The sequence below is a fragment of the Sinohyriopsis cumingii genome, chromosome 13 (assembly GCF_028554795.1).
Source record: "Sinohyriopsis cumingii isolate HCF-2022 chromosome 13, ASM2855479v2, whole genome shotgun sequence".
NCBI classification, from domain to species: domain Eukaryota; kingdom Metazoa; phylum Mollusca; class Bivalvia; order Unionida; family Unionidae; genus Sinohyriopsis; species Sinohyriopsis cumingii.
Window position 1 is genome coordinate 25,160,906 of NC_142973.1, and position 20,739 is coordinate 25,181,644.

Sequence of the window (20,739 nt, forward strand, 5' to 3'; positions counted from 1 at the left end):
CATAACTTTCTCCATGAGACAGTGGAAAAAAAGTACATGGACGAGTATTATGTAAATAAAATGAATAATACAAAAAAATATCTCAAAGAGAAATGCCTTTTTAAAGAGGAGAAAAGTTCTAAACAATATGGTTAAGTCTTGAATTAAACTGTTGAAATTACTACAGGCACAAGGATGATGAAGGACAAGAATGCCACAGTTTAGAAAATTTGACTTTCTTTCCTCTTTCCTTCTGGCTTAAAAAAATGCAAGACTTTTGAGAAAAATACATTTTTTATTAACTAAAAAACAAATCTTTCAATTTACCTGCTTTTCTTTTTCTTTACGCAAACTTTCTCTGATGCTTTGTAGTTGAGCAATCATCTCACCAAGGCGTCGCTCTTTATCTTGAGCTGAAGAATCACTCAGTATCGTTTGGATACTTTCCATGATCACCTCTTCCTGTGACCATGTCATGCTTGGATTTGTTGTCGTCATGTTGGTTCCCTGTTCCTGGTCTGACTTAGAATTGAGTCGTCGTAGCACACTCTCCATTGATTTTTTCTGCAGCCCCAAAGCGGACTTTGTTATGTGATTGTTATTATGATTCACTTTACTCTGCAAATCAAGTTCCGAGTCCGAATCGTCTGATTTAACGCCTTGCAGCAATCGTTGTTGTTTGTAGTATGGTTTTTCGTGGCCAAAGTCTGAGTAGAGATTGTTGTTGGCACTGTTGGAATTTTCTGCACTATGCAAAGTTGGTGTACTGTGGTTGTGCTCCTTGTCACTATGTGTAGACAAACTAGATTTGTGAAAATCCTGGTCACCTAGAAGCTCATCTTTGGGGAGTTTTGAAGGCGTATTTTTACGCTTTGAAGACATACTCCTAAAAGTAAACAAAAATTACATTATGACAGAAGAAAATCATCACTCTTAAAGCTGATATGTTGCACTCATTGAAGAAAGTAACAAAAGATCACCAAAACATCCTTTAGATTTGGAGAGGTAAATGCACCATGATTTGCGACAGGGTGGGTGGCAACCATGAACATATTTACTGGGCTGGAATCATTTATATGATGTAAAAATATAATAATAATAATAATAAATGTTTGAATAACTAAATTTCTGTTCATTGAGACAGAACTTCATATATGGTACCCTATAAAGTGAGACATTCATGATGTCACAATAATGTAAATGAAAACCAGATAAAGTATACATGACTGCATGCATATAATGTGAAAATTACTAGAATGCTTGGTTCAAGAGAAAGCTGTAACAAATAATAATGAAAACACAGCACCTTTCTTTTCATTATCATTCTAAGAAACCTTACAACGGATTTATGATGTTACCCAAAAATGAGGTCTGAATACCCAAACACAATTAACTGAGCCCATATAATCAAGGCATCAGTGTATTTAAGTACATGTATATGATGGTCAATTGAGCAACAAACAACTTCTATGCAATTGACATGAATTCACCTGACTCAATGCCCACCTGTACATGTTCATGTACAATTTCTTTTTTAAAGCCATCTTCCTTATTTAAAAGGACTGGTGTCAGTATGTATATATCAATTATTTACCAATGTCTTGCATTTGACATTCTTCAGCAAATGTCTCACTGATGCATGTATGTCTCATCGATCAAAGTATGGACTTTTAAATAACCAGATTTGTCTGGATGAGACATCGAGGGCAAATTTGATTTACTTATTCATTTAAAGAAGCTCTAGAAAACTGATTTATTCAGCTTCTATATGGAACTTTCATTTTAATGAGATATTAATTAGATATGTTCAGCCTTTGTTTTATTTAAAAAATTCATGTCTAAAGCAAGGAGTTGATTCCTTAAAGATTGAGACCACTGTATTCATTTATACTCAAATCTCATGTTTCTACTCAAACCTCAAATTTATTATCAAACTTCACATTTATGCTCAAATCTCACATTTATTATCAACTCTCACTTTTATGCTCAAATCTCACATTTATGCTAAAATCTCACATTTCTTATCAACTCTCACATAACAAACCTTCAAGTAATGTTCTAATATAGTACAATCTATTTATAGCCATCATGTAATACCCATGTGGAAAACAATCTATTTTGTATGTCACTGAACAAAATTGAAGCCATTATCAAACTCTGTACGTTTTTTCAAACAGTTCTTGATATCAACTACTGGCATTGATTTCATGGTATTAGACTATTTAAAGATATGACTATTTAAAGTTATGACTAATTAAAGTTATGACTATTTAAAGATATGACTAGTTAAAGTTATGACTGTTTAAAGCTATAGCTACTTAAAGTTATGACTGTTCTAAGCCATACACGTAATGACCAATCAGAATTTTGTCATTCATATTACAAAAAAACAACAACAAGAAATCATGGAAATATAACTAGATAAAAGCACAGAAGCATTTTTTTTAATGATGGCTGAATGAAAGAAAGATGTGTCTGTATGGTCTCTTCTTGATAATCTGACCTGTTAATTAATTGATTTTAATGGCACATCATGACATTAATTAATTTATTGATTTTAATGGCCATCAAATAAAAATTACAGGATTTGAGTCTGGACCATTTCAGCTGGGAGTCTAGCACACTGGCTACTCAGGTTATGTGGACATTCCCCAACCTGATGACTGGACTGATTCAAACAAAGTCATTCAAATCTATGGCATATAACCCAAAGTTCTGTACTAGAAAATTATTGGTTGTTTGTGTCATGGTACATGTACAGCAACACATGAAGATTTTAATGCCAAGGCATTTCTTGTAAAGTGGCTTGGCCAGCAACACAGGATCATATCCAACCTAGGCTAATCCAATGGTAGGATTTAAACATGCACACTTTTTTGATTGTGAGTAAGGCATTCTAGCTATTGAACCACCATGACTTCTTTAAAACTTGACCGCCCCACCATGTAATATTTGAACAATAACAGTTAGCACTACAACCTAACATAGGCATCAGTAATTCATCAGTCATATAAATTGACCACATTTTGAATGGTGAGCCATGTAGATGAAATTCATACAACTATTCAAGTACATGACTTATTATAAATCACAGTGGTATCTAAGCAAATATATGAAGAAATATTTTGAAAAAGGAAAGTAGCAAAAAAGGTGTTAATGTCAAGCAAATTATCATGCCAAGTTATTGGTAACTTGACATGCAGAGAAAAACTCATCTCTTTACAGAACAAGCATAGATATTTGCCAGTGTATGTCCAAATCTAATTGTAAAATCAACTGCAGATTGCACAGATCCAGATCTGTCATCCAGTGACAGATCCAAGTCTATGCAGCTTGTTTGGAGTAATCACTAAAACAAACAAAACATACCCTGATCTGATGGTACTTTATGCAACAATAAATCAGAGTCTATGTTATTTAAAGTTGAACCTGGCATATAAGTGAGAACAGACAGTAATTAATTCACAGAGAATTTAGTTCTATCAATATTGCATGGAACAGTAGAACTTAAATATTTTTTCATCATTCTTGTAATGTGGTTTGTAATTTCTGATACGCATAGACCAGTTTCCCCATCATTTACTAATACTGTAACTTGCAAATATGTCCACTGTTACTTCAAAAGCATGATGTCCTCAAAAATAAAACAAATTTAGTATACTAATGAACAAAATGAGACTTAAATTTGATAGTTTTAGGTATCTGATCTTAAAGTTGCAATAAGTTCTCACTGACAGTCTTGAAAGTTTTATCAATTCAAGACCTATTTATTAATTTAGAATTACTGATCATATTTTAAAATGGTATTCAGTGTGAATCACATATGAATATTTAAAATGGTACTCAATGTGAATCATGGATGAATCAGTTCCTCTTTCAATCTGACACTGTAAAACTGATAAGCAGAAAGAAGCAACTGACAACAGAAAAGAATTTGAACAAATTCCTTAAATGACAGTAATACCAATTCATAGAAAGAAAGTCAGTCAGACAACAGAAAAAACAAAATCAAGGAGACTTCTAAATAAGTCAAATTCTTTCATGTTCCACATAAGTTATAGATGGAAAACATGTATTCAGGTTTTAATACAGAAGATAAGGAAGAAGAAGGAAAATTGACTGATTGGTGTGTGTATGTATTTAGCTGAAAGACATATCAGCACACTACTGGCTATACAGTACCAATCAGAAGTTAAGTTTCAGAAATGAAACGGTAAAATTTGGAAACAGATAGTTTAGGAAGATAAACACTTTAAAATAAACATAAATATGTAGTCCAACAATAAATATAAAGTTAATGCTGTTAAAATTCTTATAAATTTTGATGAAAAGATTTGGGTAAAATATAAAAAATACTTATAATGATGTGTTAATTTTTTAATATAAAGCACACTCTTTTATTCATTGGTGTGTGATGGCACATCATCATATGAATACTATTTTTTTTTTTTTTTTTTGCAGCAGTTGATGTAAGGTGCCTTGCCTGCAGATATACCCTGATTGTGAGCTGGGTTGGGATAATATGCACAGCTCACTGATCTAGAGTCCAGCACATATACCACTGAACCACCATGAAGAGAGAGTGAGTAGATTGGTTTACCATATATACTCACTAATAAGACAATTCCATCTACAAACTGCACAGACCCAGATCTGCCATTGCAAAATGTGCCAGCAGATCTGGGCATGTGCAGTTTGTTAGGAATAATCAGTAAAACAATCAACATGGACCCTGATCTGCTGACACATTATGATATGGCAGATCAGGATCTTTGTTGTTTGCAATTTGACTTGACTTATAAGCTAGTACATACGGTATATCTAGCTAAATGGTACCCACAAATAACATCAATCATTAAAGCCATGTGCATGAAAATATATTATTCATGCTGCCATTTAATTGGCAATAAATCTTCTTAAAAAATCCTCATTCATCCCATATTCTAGTTGATCACCATACTTTCAAGGTATCAGAGTATGAAAATTGTAGGTCAAAAAGTAAAAGTATATTATATACTGTGTATAGGACTCATGGTACTAATTCAGTTCCCATTGTAAACCAATGCAAACACCATGATATTAAAAATTCAATAACTTCGGAGTGTTCAAGATCAAACATATATTTATCAGTATAGATGAAACCTGGATGTCAGCTTCTGTGTAGAGGTAAGGATATGAGCCACAGCATTTCTGGACCTGTATGTGTTTGAAACATGTGCTTTCAATTCCACACAAAGGGTCAGGTGCTAATTTTAGTAATGAGTGTTCCAAACTCAAGACTGTTAAAGGACTGAAATTCCATCAATAAAACAATGTCTCTATATTATTTTTTTTTCACTTACAACTAGGATAAGCTCTCAAAAGTTGTTTTTTATCCTACAACATAACTTACGTTATTAACTAATCATGGCCAGCCAAACCCATATATACTCTATTTTATGTTCACCCATTTCCAGGCTGGTTCCCATTTTTCCATATAATTAGTATGGTGTGTCCTAAAGAAAATCTGGATCATTTAGTAACAGCAGCTGAGAGAATATACTGCTTCAAAGCATAATAATAATAATTACAGTTAATAATACACACAGAAAAATACATACTACAAAGTATGGTTATGAACATTTGCTTATTTTTTTAAATCAGTGAAGATCATATATGCTTTTTTTAATTTAGTGAAAGTTGCATGTGCTTATTTTTAAAAATTAGTAAAGTTCATTTAAACTTCTTTTCAAAATAGTCACGGTCATATATTTTTGAATTAATGAAAGTCCTATATGCTTGTTTTTTATATGCACTTATTGTAAGTGGAATTTATTCTCAAACATTTACTGCAGATGTTTCTGTATTTATGCTTTACTGTCAAATATAACTTCCTATCATATTGTAATAATAGCTTCATAATCAGATAGATAAATAAATACACTCACTGTCTAATTAGGAAAGAATAGCATCAAAGGATGAGAATTTACATTGGCTTTTCTGTAGCACATATACATACACTTAATTTTGAACAAAAGTATTAGATGTTTGATTTGTGCTTACTTTCTGTACATGTTTATTTTCATCTATACATTTATCAACCACATGTTATAGTAACATATTAATGATGATGATGATGATGATGATGATGAGCATGATGATAATAATAATAATAATAATAAAAATAATATTAACAACATTAATAAAAACAGATACAGTATTGTGTATAAAAATGAAAGATAACATAATTTTTTACATATTTGTATTCGTTTTTGCAGGTTCAAAGGATGTAGAACATATCCAAGATTCCCTCTTGCATTATCAGAGGTACCTTGTTTGTTGTCATGCTGTTTCAACTGAAAAGGTCCTTAATTTTTAAGCGGATTTAGTTCAAATAGAAAAAAATTCTTAACTTGTATTTCAGTTATCTTTGTTCTGTTTTCTGGAGTTTTGCAACATCTACATTTGTGTCATAGCAGATATCGACTTTTGGTGGGAGGGTTTGTCTTTCTAGGGGATTTGGCAAGGTGCTTGAGTTTTATATTTTTCCTAACTGTGGTAGGTTTTGCTTGGCATTATATAGCCAGTATTGTGTTGATGTACTGTTAAACCCTATACATACATACATATAGTATTAGTATTATATTACTAGTAATATAATCTAACTTGAATATATTTGCCTATACTACTATGGTAGAAATATAATCCGATTTGTTCATATTTACACTGCATAACAGCCTCTGCTTAAATCTGACATGTTACAGATAAACATACTCTATTCAAATGTTATTATTATTATTATTATCATTATTATTATTATCATTATTATTATTACAGCACACCCTTGCTATATCAACACTGATTATAACATCATTGGTGTTACAAGACAGGTATGGTGTTGAATCCCATTTTCTCATGTAGAACAATGTATGCAGTATACTTGAATATAACGAGGTCCAACTATAAGTCAATATACTCAATGGCTTTCATGGAGCGCATTGCAATGTGGGAGTACTGTATTATGTTTAGTATTCTGTGTGCAAAAATGGTAGAAATATACATGTGTCATAAAAAGATCAAGTAATTCTACAAAATAATTTCATGGATTATGGAATCAGTGATATCAAATTCTATGGAATCGGTCATAAATTCTACCTAAAACATTGTTAAAATTGTAAAATATAATTTCATCTCATTTATCAAAGACAAGTAAACTGCTGTCCTCTGTACAAAAAATTATTTAATTAATAAAACTTTTAAAAATGCAATTCTTGCCAGAAGAATAAACCAGATAAAATTACCTCATAAGTTGTCTAAATTATGCAGACATAAACTAGAACAATGCTGTTATTTCAACAGTATGTGTGAATTTAAATTCATGGGAAATATATTTGGAAAATATCTAGTGTATGAAAAATCATGATTTGATACTATAAGCATTTTGCACACATAAGGAATAAAAACAAACCCATTTGACTCAGGATTTGAGCAGTGAATTACAATTTTAAAATAAATATATTTATTAATACATATTAGTTTTTGAATATATATATATACATATACATATATATATATATATATATATATATATATATATATATATATATATATATATATATATATATGCAAGCAAAAGCTTAATTTCTGACATAATTTAATATGTATTAATAAATATTGTTATTGTATAAAGACATTATTTACACATAACAACTTAATTTTTAAACTAATAATAATAATAATAATAATAATAATAACAATAAATGATAATGGAGAAGAAGAAAGGCAAAATATAAAACATTAAAAGAATAATAATAATAATAATAATATTATTATTATTATTATTATTATTATTATTCTTGAGAAAGAAAAATGATAAAAAGAATATAGGAATCATCTTACCTGTGTTTTAAGATCTTATCACAAACAAGTGTATGTACAACTAATTGTATACAGTTATAGGTCAATCAAATGTTCAGTACAATAACAGTAAGGCATCTGAAATCAATAGTTAAATACTTCCTACTTATAATCACTTCCTCTCCTACTGAAACTTTACCCTCCAGCAAAATCTATACATAATTGTCCGTATAGCTTGTCATTCTTCACGTTGAACAGCTCATCACTGAAAATAATTATGACAAATAATAGTTGATTTGTACCTCTGGCCTGATCATGGAAGCCATACTGAAAATCTTGATTGATTTGACAGCCCTAGGATGGCCACAGGTAGAACAAAATCAGGCAAAACTACCTGTGAACTTCACAATAACTACTGCAGACAAATGTGGGAGGCATCATCTCATAAACAGGAAACTCACTTAGTTGTAATCTTTGATAATAACATCTAATATCAATCTCCATATGAGAGAAAACTGATTTCAAAAGAACCTGAATTTGAATAATGCATTTTTCTTCTTTACTCCATTCAAAGTATGTTTGTATTAATCAACAGAAAGGAGAAGCCGTCACATGCTGTTATATTCTATTGTATTTTTATTTCATGTGGTGTTGCACCAACTTTTCTAAATTCAATTAAAATTGTAATGCCTCAGTTGACAGACATAATAACATCCCATGGTAGCCAAGAATAGCTGGTCTTCTCAGAGGCATATTTGCTAGGCAAAACTGTTAAACAGACCATAACAGTAGGCAAGGCATGGTTACCTGCATCTCCACTATATACATCTACATGTATGGTACAATGGATCTGTGGCACAAACAGCACAAATCAAATCTTCCATCCCATAATGCATTAGAATATCAGTCAATGCTATTCATTTGAAATCGTATAACAACAACAAAAAAAACAACAGCTGAGACTCATTTGCTGACAAACAATGGGACTGTAAATGTTGGTGTATACTATTTGCATTTGGTTATACATGTTATGTAAAAGTGAATACTGTATTAGTATGTACTGCATCCATCACCAAGACCTATAAACATGTCTAGTGTGGTATATCCTACCCTGATTGAATATATCCTACCCTGATTGAAGATTACATCCAGCATTAAGACTTGCATACATGTTGAATGTGATATATCCTACCCTGACTGAATATATCCTACCCTGATTGAATATATCCTACCCTGATTGAATATATCCTATCCTGATTGAATATATCCTACCCTGATTGAATATGTCCTATCCTGATTCAATACATCATATCCTGATTGGATATATCCTACCCTGATTGAACATATCCTATCCTGATTCAATACATCCTATCCTGATTGAATATATCCTACCCTGACTGAATATATCCTATCTTGATTGAATATATCCTACCCCAACCAAAGATAACATCCATCATTAAGACTTGTCAACATGTCTAGTGTGACATATCCTAACCTGATTGAATATATCCTACCCAGTTTGAAGATTACATCCATCATCAATACTTACAAACATGTCTAGTGTTATATATCCTACCCTGATTGAAGATTACAATCACTAGGGCCAAATATTGATGTTATGTCTACAGCAACAAAACTGGGGTATGATGACTTGATGCAAAGTAACCACTTTCTATCAAAATTACAAAACTTCACCTGAGGCAAAGAATTAAACTTTTGGCAAAAACAGACCCAAGCTGTTCACAGCTCTGCAAAGATGATTCACTAAATTAAAAAAGGATAGCATTGCATTTTCAGGAAAGTAAAAAGAAATTTTGATAATTGTCATTTAAGTTGATACATGGGGCACTAACTTACATAAAGTTCTTCACTTCCAGGCATTAACTTCTCTCACAAGGACTTTAAAATATTGTTAATAAAACAAAATGCTTGGCCACAGACAATTAATTAATTCCCATTCACCATAATGTTAAGATTTTGCAAACTTTACTATGCCTTTGTGGTAAGACTGGCAAAATATGCTTTATCTCCAAACTGCATGATCTATTTACAAGAGTAAACTTTTAAAGCAAAGAAACGGATATCCTTTACAAGTAATTTTTTTTAGAAAAATTCATACATATTGCATATTATTGCTTGTAACTTGAGGTCAAATGCAAAAAACAGATCCTGATCTGCCATTGCATAATGTACTGGGAGATCAGGTTCTATGTTGTTTTACTGATTACTCCTAACAAACTCTACTGACCTATATTTGCCAAAGCATTATACGACGAGATGTCAGGGTCTGTGCAGTTTGCAGTTACACTCGACATATAGGCAAGTACATTGGGTAGTGTCCACTATCAAAATCTGGTCCTTATAGACAGCCTGTAATACTTGTGTGGCAACAGTGAAAAAATGAAAATTATTTTACATTTAAGCCTACTATTGCATACTACAGTGAAAAAATGAAAATGGTTTTACATTTAAGCCTAATATTCATACAAAAGTGACAAAATAAAAATATTTTCCCTTTAAGCCAACTATTGCATACTACAGTGACAAAATGAAAATGGTTTTACAATTAAGCCTACTATTGCATTCAATAGTGACAAAATGAAAATGGTTTTACAATTAAGCCTACTATTGCATTCAATAGTGACAAAATGAAAATGGTTTTACAATTAAGCCTACTATTGCATTCAACAGTGACAAAATGAAAATGGTTTTACAATTAAGCCTACTATTGCATACAATAGTGAAAAAATGAAAATGATTTTACATTTAAGCCTACTATTGCATACAACAGTGAAAAAATAAAAATGATTTTACCTTTAAGCCAACTTTTGCATACAACAGTGACAAAATGAAAATGGTTTTACATTTAAGCCTACTATTGCATACAACAGTGACAAAATGAAAATGATTTTACCTTTAAGCCTTCTTTTGCATAGAACAGTGACAAAATGAAAATGGTCTTACAATTAAGCCTACTATTGCATACAACAGTGACAAAATGAAAATGGTTTTACATTTAAGCCTATGTGTGCATACAACAGTGACAAAATTAAAATAGTTTACATTTAAGCCTACTATTGCATACAACTGTGACAAAATGAAATGGTTTTACATTTAAGCCTACTATTGCATACAACAGTGACAAAATGAAAATGGTTTTACATTTAATCCAGCTATTGCATACAAGTGACAAAATGAAAATAGTTTACATTTAAGCCTACTATTGCATACAACTGTGACAAAATTAAAATAGTTTACATTTAAGCCTGCTATTGCATACAACTGTGACAAAATTAAAATAGTTTACATTTAAGCCTAATATTGCATACAACTGTGACAAAATTAAAATAGTTTACATTTAAGCCTACTATTGCATACAAGTGACAAAATGAAAAAGGTCTTACATCTAAGCCAACTATTGCATACAATAGTGACAAAATGAAGATGGTTTTACATTTAAGCTAGCTTTTTCATACAAGAGTGTCAAAAATGAAAATGGTTTTATATTTAAGCCAGCTATTTCATACAACAGTGACAAAATGAAATTTCTTTTACATTTATGCCAGCTATTACATAAAAGTTACACTTCTGATGATAAAAATTTATTCATTCTTTTTTTTTCTAGAAATCTATTTCAACAAATCAGTGACCTTAACCTTTATGTATGATTTTTAATATGCCACCACACATAGGCTGGCTTGTATCTTGTAAAATATTTGGTTGTCTGTGACCAGTTATCATTGCATTTCAATCTGAGAATAAATAGCCAAACATAACATAAAAAGTATACAAAAGAATAAGACACAGATGATATTATAGTTTATGAACATTGAACTGTATTTGTGTGACATATATACTTTCTGAGACAAATAATTTTATTGAAACATTAATAAAAAATTAATTTTGTCTTGTTAAATTGGTATTAAAATGTTAAGAAAAGTGCTTACTTAAAGTTCTAACACATAAAATGACAAAACCATTTTATATGCAAATGGGAACAACATTTTATGGAAATTAATGTTTATCTAATAAGCACTCAAGATTGAGAAAATAATTTCAAATATAAAATGGGTTTTCAAAGAGCAAATAGGTAATAAATATAGTTTTGAAATATATCCGCTGACACATCAAAAATAGGGATTTTAACATCAAATACATCCAAACATGTGAAATCCCTTTTGAATTTAAGAACAATAATTAATGCTTTGTGCCGTACTTAGACATAATATAAGAGAACAAATAAATCCAAATGTTAAAATGATGGAAAATTAATGGAAATTTTTTAATGTGTATATTATTCTGGGAACAAATGTTTTTCATTTGCACAAATTAGCATTGCATGATGGTACAATTCAAATCTGAAATGCTTTGTTATGTAACAGCTGATATCAGCCATTCAGATGGCTTTTGCTATTGTCAAAACTTTTGTTTGGACAAATGTCATAGCATTTCATTCTTTGGCTCTTTTGCTTCTCACAATAGCTGACAACATTAAGAAACAATGATGTACAGCCATTAAAAAACTTGTATTCACTGCATCTTTGTAAAATTAATCATTTTCCACATTCTCATCAATGTTTAGAGAACTATTAACATGATTTATACTGTCTGGTGAACTTTGACGGGGAAAAACAAGTTTTTCTTGAAACCAAAGGTATGTAAAGTAGAATTCTGGACTACAATTTTGATTTCAAACAAACTATTGTTATTTTCAGTCCATAGTTCTCTCCTGACAAAGAAAGAAAGAGAGTAAGAAGAAAATATATGACCAGAAATACAAACTTATTGAACCCTAAAATCATTAGCAAACTGAGTAATGGTTTTTATTCATTGACACTGTTGATGAGTGCAGTAATGTTTGCAATAACAATGCAAATGACTGTTGCTAGGAGTTTCCAAGCCCTTTTGGAATGTTTTAACAGTGAAATTCCTCAGAACCATAACCATAGTATGCAGAATTCCATCATGACCAAATATATTTTTTGGAGTCACAAATTTTTCCTTCCTTAATATCCTCATTTTGGTCTTCATTAAATGGAAACCCCTCAACTCCAAATACCAAAACAAATTTTGATCTCCAATTTAAATTTTACCCATTAAAAACACCCCATAAAACCTAAACTCACTTAAAACTTGGAAAGGTATTTTAGCTACTTAGTTTCTGTCACATAATGAAACAAATCAATTATGAATAACTAGTATTGTAGTAGGCTTATCTGTGAGACATAGACCAAATAAATGTTACAAGTATTATAGTAGGGTTATCTGTGAGACATAGACCAAATAAATGTTACAAGTATTGTAGTAGGCTTATCTGTGAGACATAGACCAAATAAATGTTACAAGTATTGTAGTAGGCTTATCTGTGAGACATAGACCAAATAAATGTTACAAGGGCACATCAAGTTAAATCAATAATTGACACATGCACAGACACACATTAGGGCAGACAAAGGGCAAATAAATAATAAGCAGATAAACATATTTAATTTTTGTTAAGTTATGTACCCATATTACTATCTTACAGTGAGGTTGATATTTCTCTTATACACAAATACATATACATGCACAGTATCAGTCAAAGAACTGCTTTTTCTTTCTGCTAAAAACATTACAATTCAATGCTTTGTCCCTTTAATTACAAAATGGAGAAACAAACTTTCTTCAGGGGAATGTTACAGCTTTTACACAGTTCCTCCATTAGCTAAAATTTATCAAAATATACATTTGATGGTTCATTAGTATAAATGTTTTGCTTTGAAATGGAAAAAAAATCATCACAAATTATAAAATGAATGCCTTTGAGTCTGAACAAAAATTATTGCATTGAATCCAGTCAAGTTTGTTTCATTAATTAAAATTTAAGTACTATACATTCCCATTAAGCATCTACTTAATGGTTCTTAGATAACATCTCTCTCAGGTAGATGCTAGCAATTTACTGACTTTGTACTGAAGGAACCATTTTTATCTTTGTTTTATATAAGTTTTAGGGGATATCTAAAATTACTCGGCACAATATAGCCAGACTTGTGTTGATTTGCCATGAAACCCTACACATGCTGAATTTAACAAGAGCATCACCTTACAGGGCTGTTCTATGTTCAACAGTCCTCCAGGCCCCAGTAAGGGAATGATTGACTGGAGATTAGTGACTAACATCTTTAATGACCTGGACCTTTGGTCAATGAATGCAGACTTCATTTAAACTTACTGTGTAGAAACTTATCTTTTTATTAAATCTACCATGGCAATAACCTTTGACCATTTGACCCTAGAATCAATAGGTGTCTTTATTACCACAAGTACTATCAACAAACTCTGTACACTGAACATGGTCATGAACAAAAGTCATTTTGCACAACCAATTTATCTTTTAGAGAATGACCCTGACCTTTGACCTTTTGACCCTAAAATCAATGGGACTCTCCATACCTGAAGTTTAAGCCCTCCACAATCTTTGGTCAAGTGGACTTGAAGTAAAAATATTATGCGAAAAAATCCAGTTTCTTCTCTCAGTTAGTGATCTTGATCCTTGACCATGGGTCATCCACACAATATAACCCAAGTCTGAAATGTAAAACTAATATTATTGTGCAGAATCTATTGCTCTTTTTGCTGTCTGTGACCTTGATCTTTTACTATAAACTCAGTACACTTCTTTACCATAAGTGCTGGCCACAAACGGTATAACAACTGTAGATCTCCAACTTGAGTTTTGTGCAGAAACAAAATTGGCAAGAGACTGATGGATTGCTGGAAAGATGAATGGAAAGATGAACATGATCCTAAAATAATATGCTTTGCTTCATAGCTGGTGTATACAAAAATTGCAGGAAATGAAAGCAATCAAATCTACCAAAATCTCTCAAAAGATTCAATATTGCTTTTTTCTTATTATGATAATACTACAACATAATCAACTCTTTTCCTGTTGCTGATGCCTAAAAAAATGCTAATTACAGAATCACAGTTTAGTTGGTACCAATTAATTAAAGATTCTTTTGGTGAGGGCTGTATCTATCAATATTATCTTTAAGTCTCTGACAGTAGGTCAACAAGTTCCTTTGAGGATCACAGGAAAAGGGAAGAAAAACTTCCCCTAGGCCAATTTCTACACACTTCCTAACAGTTTTCTACTGTATACCAAGTATAACTGTAGTTCCCACACATTTCCCTTTGCCTGACACCCATTGTTTACCTTACATGAACTGGTGTGTGTGCTTGGTTATATTTGAGGTAGTTTCTATAGTACTACCTTAACCAACAAGTTATACAAAATAATGTTTTAGTTTTTGTTTTGCCAATTTTGTTTCTGCACAAAACTCAAGTTGGAGATCTACATTTGTTATACATTGAAAATTCACAACAAATTTGATGATTGCTGATTTGGTAGGAACAAAATGGAATTTAAAAAAATATAATCAAATTCTTTCACCAAATAATATCAAATTAAAAGTCCCTTTTTTAATTATGGTAATATTGTTCCAAAAGTGGGAATACATTTAACCAGTCAGATTTATAATATGTTTCACTCATGCTTGTGTACAAAAACACCCTACACTTTTACATACTGTATATACTCATTTATAATTCAACTCCAATTGCAAACTGCTCAGACTCAGATCTGCCATCACATAATATGCCAGCAGATCTGGGTCTGTGCTGTTTGTTAGAAGTATTCAATAGAATAAACAACATAAACTCTGATAATTAGGTGCATTAGGCCTCGGCAGATCAGAATTTTTGTAATTTGCAGTTTGACTTGACTTATAAGTGAGTATATATGTTACTAATGTAAAATATCTACTATGGGTATTATCACTGGGTTCTAGCTGGATGATAGGTCTTGGTACATAATTATATATAGTTATGTGGAATTTGACAAGTGATATAACAATTCCAAGCTTCCTTGAAGTACATATCCAAGAATACATCATTCTAATGAGAGCCATGTTATGTAATGTGTTGAACAACTTTCAGAAATTTTAATTTATTCAACATTATCAACAGAATAAGTACTAATGAATAATTATTAAACAATATTCAGCATTAGCTATTGGTTGATTGTTATTTATTAACATCCATAAATCCTTCAAATAATGATTTGATTGATGCTTGTCCTGCCATTATTAAGAAGCATATTCCATATAAATGGGCAAAAAAATATATTTTATATTAGAGCATTCTTTTAAAGTATGTTTCTTTGCTTAGCAGTTACAAATGATTCTATAAAAAGACCAGGTTACAATGTTACGCAAGATATTCAAAACAACTTTTGGTAGCAAGAGTCCTGTTCCAGGACTGCCAGTCTCTGGATCTGGACTCACTTTGGGAGACCATGTCACTGAGGGATGGATGATTAAATTAGAGAACTCATACATGTCTAGAATAAACCAACTGGTAACAAATGAATCCGTTAAATAATTGTAAATGTAAAGTTGACTTACTGTGTAAAAACTTCTGTTCATAGCTAAATATAACTTTTATTATATAAATCTTTATTTAATATTTTTAATATTTATACTGAAAATTTTTCCAGATAAAGATTAGGTTTTGACTGATTTATCATTATTCTCTTACCATAATGCAAGAAAAAGTAAAGACATATTTCTGTCACTGATCTGAACAGTCCAAAAGAAAATCTCGTAATATGTAATATTTATTATTAAAGATGTTGTTTTTACACTAAACAAAGTTAGCAGAAGCTGATGCATTGTAACCTAGTTTTCACTCTTAAAGTCCATTCTGAGAGGGCAAGAGCTGAAGGACATACAGAAGCCAACTCAATGCACTCAATACGATGCCATAAGAAGTTCACAGATGATATACAGGCCAAGAAAACAAGGTGTAACATTCCAATCAAACTTAGTCAGGTTTTGCGTCCACATTCTTCATAAATGTTAGTCATCAAGGCCCTAGGTCAATAATCAATCAGTTAAGAAGGAAATGATACACAAAATATTTTAAAATTTTCATTAGCTAGATTGATTTACAAGCCAATGCATTCCTTCTTGGGTCTCTGTCAGAAGCTAGTGATTCAAATAGTTACAATACCGGTATATACTTTCTAATAGAAAGTACACCAATATGAATTTTACTAATGAACTTATTTTGCAGGCACGTTGTAGGAAATAGTCAGTTTACTTTATTTTGTACAAAGAGAACAAATACACATAGTGTCTTGAGGCTTTTTTCCCCCAAAAATAAAACTCAAAACAAGGACTGGTGTCATAATACTGAATGAGCATCAACATGGTATGACTAAATACATTAAACTCAATAGACCAGTATATCAAAAGTAACTTTATTGAATACTGAACCTCTAAACCAAGCATAGGTAAAATGAATTGACATGTATGAATATTATAACCAAGGGTATCAGCAACATAGACATAATAATCAGCCAGGTAACAAAAACACAGACACAAGAATAACCAGCAGGGTAAGACAGACATAGACATAAGAATAATTGGCAGGGTAAGAAAGACACAAGGACAAGACACAAGAATATTCAACAGGGTATGGCAGGGTAAGAGAGACACAATGACATAAGAATAATCAACACGGTAAGAGAGACACAGAAACAAGAATCGACTGACAGTGTAACAGAGACACAGACACAGAAACAAGAATAAACAGACACCAGAATAATCTGCAGAATAATTAATGAATTACTACATTTATACAGAGAAACTGCTTTTCTCTGTCAATCTAAGGACACTACTGAAACTAAACAATATGTAGCAATGGCAAAGCAGGTTAACCCCGATGTAATTGAGTTCATTTTGTTGTTCTTTTAAATTTATAAAAAATGTTTTCTATCATCAAAGACATTATACTGCAATCCTGTGAAGACTAAACTGAGGTCCATATCTTGGTAATGGGATTAGCATGACCACTGAAAACTGGTACAATAGTTTAGAATTAAAAGATTAATATGGTAAAATAAAAAAGAACTAGGTTTTGATCACCACAATAAAAGTAAATCCCTGATAATATGATGAATAAAGGTTTAATTTCATGAAAATAAGTATGAAGTAGATATTTTTTCTGAGTACGTTTATGTAACCTTTTAACTGTTGTAAAAGGTCTGTTATCTCTGAACACATTATCATTAAAGAAAAGAATTAAGGTTTAAAACAAAAAATGAAAAAGTACCATTGAAAGTGTTTCATTTCCTCTTGGGTAAAAAAAACCGGAAAACTATGCTGATCCCATTTTTTCATCACTGCTTCTAATGAAGTTCATAGCAGAAGGACCCTTTTATTTTTTCTCTTGTTCAATGTGTTATTTTGCATTCATGAGACAACAGCAAAATGTTCGACAAAATCCTTAATTATAGTTCAGTTACAAACACACACATGCAAATGCCTTAGGTACCAGTATTTCTTTTGATGTTCCAATAAATCAAATTTGAAAAACATGTTTAACACTGAAACAATATAATTAGAGTTGCTCGATAGTATTCAATTAGACTGCATGCAAAGTGAGAGGTTTTAACAATACATTTGATCTGAAGTCTCTATATGTCTAGGACTTTGTATGTCATGTCGTCCACACTTCCCATTTATAAAGCAACCTGTAATTTCCGACATGAGTGACACATGAAATGTAACAAAATGCAACCAAAGTGACATTACGTGTGGTTTGCCATGTATCTGCTGATCAGAACAGCTTGCATGTGAGCAATCATTACCGACCATCATCACACTGATAAGCCATGTCATTGGCACTATTGTTGTTGCTGTCGGAAATAACTTGATTAACCTCAGCTTAAGTATTACCTAAAACCAACCCTTTAACAATATGAGTAATGGACAGTAAAATGAACTTTTACTGGAACTTGTTGGCTCAAAGGCTTTAAGTGATGAATCAGAACTCTAGCCATCTTTAAGAAAAAGATATCATGTACTGGTCCAGTTATCAGACAAGGAAGGTGCATTGTTGTGAGAAAAATGTCTAATGGACAATAATGGTTTGATTTTTTTGATAGCTGTTAAGTATAATCACAGACTCACAAAAGAAGATTCTTAGATAGTTCCTTTTGTATGAAATTGCCATTGTATCAGATAAAAATCTCTTTCAAAAATAAGTTTATGTCTACAAATATTTTTGATTTTACTACAAATGTTTGTATAAGAATAAAATTCATTACAAAACATCTAATATTACATACAATATATGTGCTATTCCCAAAATATAAAACCTGGAATTACTGGTCAACAAATTTGAAAATTTTATTGGTATATAGGTTTTTCCTAATTTATTTCTGCTGAATGTTACATTTTTTAAATGTTTTTGATAGTGTATACTCCAAGGGGATGTTAACCAGCAGCATCTAAACCAAAATTTGGCAGCTGTCAATCAAACCATAATATTCTGTCATGAATATGACAGATATGATGTAATAGATATTAGTATGTTATTTTGCTTACAAAATGGTTAAGCAGTGTAGTAATGCAGTCATTATTACAATGGACTGCTCCACTGTCATAATCTGATTATTTAAAGATAAATGTATCTTCAGAAATCAGGGCCCTGGCAGGTGGAGTGGTCTAAGGTGCTTGCCTTTACAGATCACCACCATCTCACCTCTGTCTGCATGGTTCTGAGTCCTTAACTTGGACAGTAAATGTATGTGAGAAAATTGCCAGTGCTTCCCATGGTTTGGTGAATCTTCTGTGGATTTTTCTGGGTTCTTCTTCCACCAGTTATACTGGCCAGCATGTACAGCCTATCATGTGCTGAAAAATGGCGTTAAACCCTAAACAACAACCTTCAGAAATCAAATCATATACATGTGGGATTTTTTTTTATTACAAGGACTGGTTCCAGATTGTAAGAGTAAATTAATAACTTTTGAGTTTATTTGAAACATCAAGATATGCATAGTCATAGGACACTGGTTTTCTCCTTTGCATTTCTGGATGAGCCTTTATATTAAGGAAGCAATTTACTGTCTAGTAACCATCCACCACTCCTGGAAAAAAACAAAAATGACAAAAAGCCAACAAAAACAAACAGAATTTATGGAATAAACCATCATGTCAGGAATCATGAATAAAACTCAGCAATTTCTGGCAAGAACTGAATCATCATAGAAATGATAAATAATACACAGACTTCATCGGGATCATTGGCCATCAGAATGATCAAATTTATAGATGCAAGTTCACTGCAATATGTAAACATTGTGGTGGACATTGCAACAGGCCACCATATTTACAATTAATTCAGATAACTGACCTGTGGATAAACCAATGCTTTACAGTATTTGGTCTGCAAAGGTTGAAACTGATAGTACTAGTTCCAATTCTGAATACTACTAACAGGCATGCTTTCAGTTGAGACTATGGTATTTACCATATATGTTGGGTCACCATATTTGCTGGGACACCATAAATCAATTTTTAAAGTAATTTTTTGTGCACTGTATGTTCTGGGACACATAAAAAATTTTCAAGTTGTAAGTTGTGGGACACCTTAAATATCATTCAAAAATTACATTTTGGAAAATGCACTCCAACTGAACTTTTATTATAATATTTTGCTAGTACTGAAAAAGTTCATTTTGAGACATGGTACATGAATGGTCTTTTTCTTCCCGTTTCTCTTCAATTAGACAGGAAGTTCTATAAGAACCCAGAGTATTTTTTCTTGAAGTTGTTGTTGTGGATCTTGCAGCTTCATTTTTAAATAACACTCCAACCCATGACTGCCAGATCTAGCTGAACCATTTAACCCCATCAGCAATCAGTACTTCCACCTACAGTCATTTGTAGTTGTTGTGGGGTTTAGCACAATTTTTCAGCACATGATAGGCTATGCATGGCGGCCAGTATTAATGGTGGAGGAAGAACCTGGGAAAACCCTGGGAAGAACCACTGACCCATGAGAAGCTACTGGCAAGCTTTCTCACAT

General features: G+C 31.7%; 1 protein-coding gene across 8 annotated transcripts in view; it reads right to left on the reverse strand.

Moving 5' to 3' along the window:
• The window catches only part of LOC149785081 (uncharacterized), a 303,926-nt gene that overhangs the window by 67,506 nt on the left and 215,681 nt on the right, over positions 1-20,739 (reverse strand). For 7 of the 8 annotated variants that reach the window (XM_089978816.1, XM_089978819.1, XM_089978817.1 and 4 more), the window contains one exon: positions 307-865. In XM_089978816.1, coding sequence (XP_089834942.1) covers positions 307-861 — 555 coding nt within the window. In that variant the 5' untranslated portion in view covers positions 862-865. Of the gene's footprint in view, positions 1-306; positions 866-8,117; positions 8,260-20,739 lie in introns of those variants that run through there. The other variant, XM_089978815.1, reaches the window with a different exon arrangement.